Consider the following 9,031-nt stretch of genomic DNA (forward strand, 5'->3'; position numbering starts at 1 on the left):
AGAAGAATGGCGTAAACCCGGGAGGCGGAGCTTGCAGTGAGCTGAGATCCGGCCACTGCACTCCAGTCCTGGTGACAGAGCGAGACTCCGCCTCAAAAAAAAAAAGAAAAAAAGAAATGGGGCTAAAATTTGTGCAAGGTCAGTGTAGCTAAAAATAGAGCTGGATTTGTATTGTTTTCACTCACTGAGCTATCTTACCTCTTTACCTGCTTTCTTTTTTCTTTCCTTTAACAGATGTGACTATGCCATATGTGTGTTTGACTGAATGAATTTAGGTCATTTTGATTTTTTAATGACTTGATATATAGCTGTGATCACTAACTCCTAAAATAACTGTGCAGTAAGGAAATTGGACCATTGTGTGTTTACTGTATGTTGCCCTACTTTAGAAGAGTGTTTCTGATTGTTTTTCTTTCAGATTGGAAGAATTGTTGAAAATTCTGATGCTGTTCCTGAGATTCTAAATAATGCTGAATTACTAAAACAAATTGTTTATTGCATTGGTGGAGAGAATCTATCTGTAGCAAAAGCGGTGAGTCTACTAGAATCATTGACTTAAATATGCAGAGACACTGGTGTCCCAAAAGATAAAGAAAGGCCTTCTGAATTGAGAGGTGAAGGTTTAGAATGGATGATTTGTGTAATGGAATTTACAACCTCATATGAATTGTATAAAATAAATGGTTGTCAAGTAAATACTAGTAAATCCCTTTCATTTTCTAGGATATAAATATCTACAGTATCCATCATAATTCTATCGGGGATACCTTGCATCTTTTCCAATTATAAATAATAGCTGAAACATAGTGCATGCTCATTGGGCAAGGTGCATTCCGTGCACTATTTTCACATCAGTCTTATGAAGTAGATAATAATATTCTGTATTTTGGGGACATAAGAGATATTTTCTTTCTTTATAAGGCCATCAAATCCCTGTCAAGAATATCACTAACCCAAGCTGGACTGGAGGCTTTATTTGAAAGCAATCTGCTGGATGATTTGAAAAGTGTAATGAAAACAAATGACATTGTTCGATACAGGGTGTATGAGGTAAGATAAAAAGCATACTTTCTCATGCTTACAAAGCAGAATGCAGTTTGGCTTATGCTGGAAAGCAAGATGGCTCACTGAGTATATAATCTGTGTTTGGCCCTGCAGTAGGTGCTGGGAATATAAGGATGCATTCCCAGGCTAGTATGTGAGACAGGCATATACAGCCCAGCTCTATGGGAGGCAAGGGCAGGAGGACCCCTTGAGGCCAGGAGTTTCAGACCAGCCTGGGCAACATAGCGAGACCCCATCTTTACAAAGATTTTAAAAATTAGTTGTGCATGGTGGTATGTGCACGTCGTCCCAGCTACTCAGGAGGTTGAAGTGGGAGGATCAACTGAGCCCAGAAAGTTGAAGCAGCAGTGAGCCGTGGTAGCACCACTGCACTCCAGCCTGGGCAACTGAGCAAGACCCTTTATATATATATATATATATATATATATATTTATAGTGCAGTATAATTACTATGATACAGAAGATAATAAACCAGACTTGAAAAAATTTGTAGTAGTAATAAGAAGAAATGGCCCTTATTTTTACCAGCTTTGTACTAAGCCCTATGCTAAAATACTCACATATATTATCTTTAATTCTTGTAGTAAACTTTGTATATTGTTATCATTAACCTCATATTGATAGAGCAATTGATCCAAGGCCACACACTATTAATAGGGTACATATTTGAAATGGAATCCTCTGCAGTCTTAATTCCCTCTTCAGAACACTTTCTTTGCATGTCATACAATATTATGCTGCTTTTCCTTCTGCCTCTCAGTTTCTTCTCAGCCTCCTGGCTCATTATCGTCCATTGAATCTTTAATTGTTGGAGTTCACGAAAACAGAGTTCCAAGCCCTGCTTTCACTGTACTCTATACTCATTCCTAGGCAGTTTTACTCATCATATGATTTCCCTTCCCATCTGTGATGATGACTCAGATGTAAACTTCCAACTGAGACCTTTCTTCTGAGCTCAAACCTTCATGCTTAACTGCTTACTCATTCTTGGCCCCTTGGGTATATTCTAGGCCCCTCGGGTATATTCTAGGTCCCTCACACTCATGCTGAAATCAAATTCCTGATGTTCCTTATCCACCCTATCCCCCTAATAAAAAACAAGAGCAACAAACTGGCCCTGTCTCACAGTTTGCTTATTGGGCATTAGACCTTGGCTCTTTCTGAGGCGTGTTTTTCCCTGCCACATATCCATTCGGTCATCACATTGTGTCGATTTTATTTAAACCCATACATTTTTCTTCATTAGTACAGCTTCTACCACCCTAGACTAACTTACTGGTGTCACTCACCTGGGCTACTATATTTGCATCCAAACTGGTCTCCACTCATCCATTTTTATCATCCCTAGTCTTATCTTCACATGCAGTCAGAATGGTCTTTTAAAAGTCCAAATCTAGATCGCGCCACTGCACTCTAGCCTGGGCGATAGAGCGAGACTCTGTCTCAAAAGAAAAAAAAAAAGTCCAAATCTGATTGTGTCATTTCTCTGCTTAAAACCCTTCAGTATCTTCCTATACCTCTCAGTAAGACCTCAGCACATACTTGCTGAACGAGTAAGTGAATGATTGACTGACTGACTGAATGACTGACTGACTGACAGAATGCCTGAACGAGTGAATGGTTTTATAATCCATTTGTTGTGGCTGATTGAGGCTTTTGTACCTTGATTGATGATTGCTTGGGCAGGAAAGTGCTGATACATCCAGATATAATGGAACATTTCTGTGCCAAGGTGGCTAGGCATGGTGGCTCATGCCTATAATCTCAGCACTTCAGGAGGCCAGGGTAGGCAGATCACTTGAGGCCAGGAGTTCAAGACCAGCCTGGCCAACATGGCAAAATCCCATTGCTACTAAAAATACAAAAAAATTAGCCAGGTGTGGTGGTGTGTGCCTGTAATCCCAGCTACTCAGGAGGCTGAGGCACGAGAATCGCTTGAACCCAGGAGGCAGAGGTTGCAGTGAGCTGAGATCACGCCTAGGTGACAGAGCGAGACTCTGTTTCAAAAATAATAATAATCTGTGCCAAAGTAATTTCTTATGTGTTCACTGAAGTTTTTCTACTTAAAGAGACAAATAATGGATTTTTTAAAACTCATTTATAGAAAGTACCTAGTCCTATGTTTAACTTAAAATGAGATCTATCAGGCGTAGGGCTGTTTTGACCTTTTTCTTTTTTCTGTTTTTTTTTTTTTATTTCAGCTAATTGTAGAGATTTCTTCTGTGTCACCAGAATCTTTAAACTACTGTACCACAAGTGGATTGGTAACCCAGCTCCTGAGAGAGCTGACTGGTGAGGATGTGTTGGTCAGGTGTGTTGGCTGAGAGTTCTTAAAGTGAAGTGTCCTCTTTTGAAGGGCTGGGAAACAACCCTGGGACGTCTGTGATTTTCTCTGTTAGAGACTTTGCCCAAGTTGCAATCTCATGACTAATGTGTGTCCTGAAGGAGGGACCTTTAGAAAATTGCTCACGTTACATCATGACAACATACTGGAACTTGGCAAAGCCCCACATGACAATTCAGCTACTTTCAAGTGACTGTGTTCCCTGTCCCTAGGCCTGTGTGCTCTTAAACAGTTGTAGTCACATGGTAACTGCCATTTTGAATTACTAATATTTTGTCATATGCATTTATTTTGGCATTGTTAAATAGCAACAGTACAGCATGATAGAAAAAATATGGGCTAGGCCGGGTGTGGTGGCTTACGCCTATAATCTCAGCACATTGGGAGGCCGAGGCGGGCGAATCACGAGATCAGGAGTTCAAGACCAGCCTGGCCAACATTGTGAAACCCTGTCCCTACTAAAAACACAAAAATTAACTGGGCATAGTGGCATGCACCTGTAGTCCCAGATACTCGGGAGGCTGAGGAAGGAGAATTGCTTGAACCTGGGAGGTCGAGGTTGCACCACTATACTCTAGCCTGGGCAACAGAGCAAGACTCTGTCTCAAAAGAAAAAAGAATATGGGCTTTTCAAAATGAGGAAGACTTGGCTTGCATACCTCTCTACTATTTATTAGCTGTTCGGCCTTGGACAGGTTATTATAAGCTTTCTACATCCCAGTTTCCTCATTTCTCAGAACAGTAACTAAAAAAGATATTGTGCCGGGCACAGTGGCTTACGCCTATAATCCCAGCACTTTGGGAAGCCGAGACGGTTGGATTACCTGAGGTCAGGAGGTCAGGACCAGCCTGGCCAATATGGTGAAACCCCGTCTCTACTAAAAAAAATACAAAAAATTAGCCCGGCGTGGTGGCAGGGGCCCGTAATCCCAGCTACCGGGAAGGCTGAGACAGGAGAATTGCTTAAACCCGGGAGGTGGAGGTTGCAGTGAGCCAAGATCGCACCATTGCCCTCCAGCCTGGGCAACAAGAGCAAAACTCCGTCTCAAAAAAATAAATAAATAAAAAGATATTGTAAGAATTAAGCTAATTGACCTTAGAAAGCAGTACAATGGCTGACATAGGTTCTCAAAGAAATGTTAATTCCAGTCTCTTCCACCCTTTATTCCCCCATTCCCTAAATCCCCTTTAATATCTGCCACATGTTCCATAGTTTATTAATACCTCCTCACTGTTGAACAGTTGATTTGCTTCAAGTATTTTGCTGTTATGATAGCATTATAGTTATCTTTGTGTATATAGGTTTTGATTTTTCTTATCTTAAATGATTTTGATTGTCCTGTGTTCTTTAAACATGGCTGAATTTATTAAACCCATATAGTAAATCAGTCACTAGTTACATTGCTTCAGTGCATTTGAGTGTCTCAACCTAATGAGACAATTAATTTTGTTAATTATTTTTTAGCATTGTATCAAATTTTGTGGCATAGGAAAAAACCCTGTAAATGGTCAGTCAAAACACTTTAGGATCAACTACCAACTGTAAAAATAAATTTTTTAGTTATTTTCTTTGATCATGGTTGGATATGAGATGATACCAAAGAGTTATTGTTAATTTCTTAATATGTGGCAGTGGCATTATAATTGTGTGAGGAAACATAGCGTTTTGCAGAGATGCATACTAAAGTACGCAGGGGTAAATGGCAGGGTGATTTAAAAAAATATTTTAGGAAGCAGCTAGGTTATAGTGGAAACAATAATGGACTTCAAATCAGAAGGTCTAGATTTAAATCTAAACTCTGCCTTTAATAACAATGTGATTACAGATAAGTCACTGCAACTTTCTAGGCCTTAGGGCCTCATGTGAAAAGAGGAGCCAAGATTATTGACCTTTCAAATATGGGAAGAATTAAATAAGATAACCTATATGAGAGCAATCTATAAACTATGCAAATCCTGTGCAAAATCTTGTTTTTGTCCTTCTGACATTTTAGAGCCACCTGTATAGAAATGGTGACATCACTGGCATATACTCATCATGGACGACAGTATCTTGCTCAAGAAGGAGTGATTGACCAAATTTCTAATATAATCGTTGGGGCAGATTCAGACCCTTTCTCTAGCTTCTATTTGCCAGGTAAGAAACACTGATGCCTATGGAAATGATGGTGCATGTTTTATTTCTGAGTTATCTCTGATGGCAGGGGGTTGGGGTTGGGAGTGGACAGGGATTGTTTTCCTTAGAGCTGATTTCGTTTAGAAGATATCTAGAGCTACCAAATTCAAATTCAACAGCACATTAAAAGGGTCATCCACCCTGATCAAGTGGGATTTATCCTAGGGATGCAGGGAGGGTTCAGCATACACAAATCAATAAACAAGACAGACATTGACAGAATAAAGATGGAAACCAAGTAATGTGAGGAAAAGCATTTGACAAATTTTAGCTTTCTTTTATAGTAAAAACTCTTTTAACAAATTAAGTATAGAAGAAATCTATCTCAACACAATAAAGGCCAAGTATGACAAACCCACAGCTAACATACTCAGTGAAAAGTTGAAAGCGGTCCTCTAAGATCAGGAACAAGGCCGGGCGCGGTGGCTCACGCCTGTAATCCCAACACTCTGGGAGGCCAAGGCAGGCGGATTACGAGGTCAGGAGATTGAGACCATCCTGGCTAACACAGTGAAACCCCGTGTCTACTAAAAATACAAAAAAATTAGCTGGGCATGGTGGCACACGCCTGTAGTCCCAGCTACTCAGGAGGCTGAGGCAGGAGAATCCCTTGAACCTTGGAGGTAGAGATTGCAGTGAGCCAGGATCGCTCCACTGCCTTCCAGCCTGGGCAACAAAGTGAGACTCAAAAAAAAAAAAATCAGGAACAAGACAAAGATGTCCACAATTACCACTTCTATTCAACAAATTACAAGAGGTTATAGCCAGAGCAATTAGGCAAGATAAATAAACAAAAGGCATCCAAATCAGAAAGAAAGAAGTGAAAATGTCCCTGTTTGTAAATGATGTAGTGTTATATTAATATATAGAATAAAGATTCCACCAAAAAACTGTTAGAATGAATAAATAAATTCAGTAAAACTGCAGGATACAAAATCAGTGCATAAAAATCAGTAGCATTTCTATACACTAACAGTGAACTGTGAAAAAGTAATAAAAGATACATTCCCATTTACAATAGCATTCAAAAAAATTAAATATTTATGAATAAATTTAAGGAGGTGAAAGATCTATACAGTGAGAACTATAAAAACTGATGAAGGGCCGGGCGTGGTGGCTCAAGCCTATAATCCCAGCACTTTGGGAGGCCGAGACGGGTGGATCACGAGGTCAGGAGATCGAGACCATCCTGGCTAACACGGTGAAACCCCGTCTCTATTAAAAATACAAAAAACTAGCCGGGTGAGGTGGTGGGCGCCTGTAGTCCCAGCTACTCCAGAGGCTGAGGCAGGAGAATGGCATAAACCCGGGAGGCGGAGCTTGCAGTGAGCTGAGATCCGGCCACTGTACTCCAGCCCTGCCGGGCGACAGAGCAAGACTCCGTCTCAAAAAAAAATAAAAACTGATGAAGGAAATTGAAGAAGACACAAATAAATGTAAAGATATCCTATGTTCATGGATTGGAAGAATTAATATTATTAAAATGTTGGTGCTGCCAAAGCACCATATAGATTCAGTGCATTCCCTACCAAAATTTTAAATTTAATGACATTTTTCATGAAAGCAGAAAAAAAATTTAAAATATGCATATTTCAGAATACATTGTTGACAATAAAGATATATGATTTTTTAATTTGTCAGTTGAAAGTTAATTTTTTTAAAAAGATACCTGTAGCCTCTTAACGGAGGTGGAATCTGTTGCTCTGGGAGCTATGTACTGTTGACTTTGATTTTCAGGAAACATCAGTGCTATTTAGAACATTAGGATATTTTTCTTTTGAATATCAACAAAAAAATAAAAATACTAGTAATGACATTTACAGTATGTTTCACAGATTAATCAAGTCTCTGAGTGGGAATCTTTATTGTAGGATCTACTCTTGCCATTCTATTCTGGGTCTTGGTTAGTCTTTCTTGAACACTTCCAGAAATTGGAGACGTATGCCTTCCTTAGGTAGCCTAGCTACCTAGCTACCTGTTTCACTTATTAATGAATATATCCACTTAAAAATTTCTTCCTGGTAATGAGTCTAAACTTGCCTTCCTATAATTTGTATCCACTAGTCCTTTCTCTTTGTTCTCCCTCTTGCATATGCCAGTACTTCAGTAGGTGGTCCCAGCTCCATCGACACCCTCTCTCAGGATCACACATCACAGGTCCTTCAGAATCTCCTAATGGTCTCTCTGATCTCCAAGCAACACACTACTGTAACCTTTCTACGCTTTCTGGCCTGCAGTTCATTTCTATTCCTGTGAAGTTATAGGGCCCGCGATTCATGCTGTCTTGTTCCCCTATTAAAATATATTCTTGTAAATCTCTTTAGGATTCGTGAAGTTTTTTGGAAACCTGGCTGTCATGGATAGTCCTCAACAGATCTGTGAGCGTTATCCTATCTTTGTGGAAAAAGTCTTTGAAATGACAGAAAGTCAGGACCCCACTATGACTGGTGTAGCTGTAGACACAGTTGGAATCTTGGGATCCAATGTTGAAGGAAAACAGGTTTTACAGAAAACAGGTTGGTATGACTTGGCCCTGTTCAGGGATATCTTAATTTTTGACAGGGGTTCAATATGTAAGTTCATTTTTGCTGGTGGGTTAACTGCATTGTAGAAACTATTTTATGGGTGGCAGTCTTGTTAACCATAACCTTGGACTCATATCTGAAAGTCTAATATTACTATGGAAAACCTTTTTTTTTTTTTTTGACTTTTCACTGTTTAGGTTTCTGCCAATCTATTTCAACCAAACATTGTTTCCTGTTTCCCCTCTGTGTCTTCTTTGACTAGATTTCATGGTACAGATGATGGGCTAGAATCAAAAAGGCCTGAATTCATGTCCTGGGGTTTTCTATTTCTTTCTTTCTTTTCTTTCTTTCAGATTGGGAGTGTCTCTCTGTTATACAGGCTGGCCTCAAACTCCCAGGCTCAAGCAATCCTCCTGCCTCATCCTCTTGATTGGCTGGGTCTACAGGTCCACACCATTGTGTCCAGCCCTGACTTCGCTTTTTGAACTTCATTTACTCACTTTGCTTTTCTAGGCCTCATTTTCTTCATTTATAAAAATGGCATAACAACTACTTCTCAGGGTTGTTGGGAGTATTTACAAAATTTTGGGTTTTTTTGTAATGTCGAGAAAGGAAAATAAAAGTTTGTTATACAATTTCATGTTAAGAGATACTTTTGGTGTGTTACAAGATACAGTAGCTCATGCCTGTAATCCAGCACTTTGGGAGACCAAGGTGGGTGGATTGCCTGAGCTCGAGTTCAAGACCAGGCTGGACAACATGGCAAAATCCTATCTCTACTCAAGAATACAAAAATTAGTCAGGCATGATACTGTGCAACTGTAGTCCCAGCTACTTGAGAGGCTGAGGCAGGAGAATTGCTTGAACCTGGCAGGTGAAGGTTGCAGTGAGCTGAGATCGTTCTACTGCACTCCAGCCTGG

The 9,031-nt window shown here is 39.9% G+C and overlaps 1 protein-coding gene across 2 annotated transcripts in view; it reads left to right on the forward strand.

Annotated features, from left to right (window-relative positions):
• Positions 1-9,031, forward strand: part of PSMD5 (proteasome (prosome, macropain) 26S subunit, non-ATPase, 5) — a 33,978-nt gene that overhangs the window by 19,219 nt on the left and 5,728 nt on the right. Inside the window, exons 3-7 of one of the 2 annotated variants that reach the window (XM_011927408.1) lie at positions 419-532; positions 922-1,050; positions 3,267-3,376; positions 5,404-5,546; positions 7,910-8,101. In XM_011927408.1, the coding sequence (XP_011782798.1) occupies positions 419-532; positions 922-1,050; positions 3,267-3,376; positions 5,404-5,546; positions 7,910-8,101 (688 nt within the window). The remainder of the gene's footprint in view (positions 1-418; positions 533-921; positions 1,051-3,266; positions 3,377-5,403; positions 5,547-7,909; positions 8,102-9,031) is intronic. The other variant, XM_011927409.1, reaches the window with a different exon arrangement.

This window comes from Colobus angolensis, unplaced genomic scaffold, assembly GCF_000951035.1.
Source record: "Colobus angolensis palliatus isolate OR3802 unplaced genomic scaffold, Cang.pa_1.0 Scaffold71, whole genome shotgun sequence".
Taxonomy (NCBI): Eukaryota; Metazoa; Chordata; class Mammalia; order Primates; family Cercopithecidae; genus Colobus; species Colobus angolensis.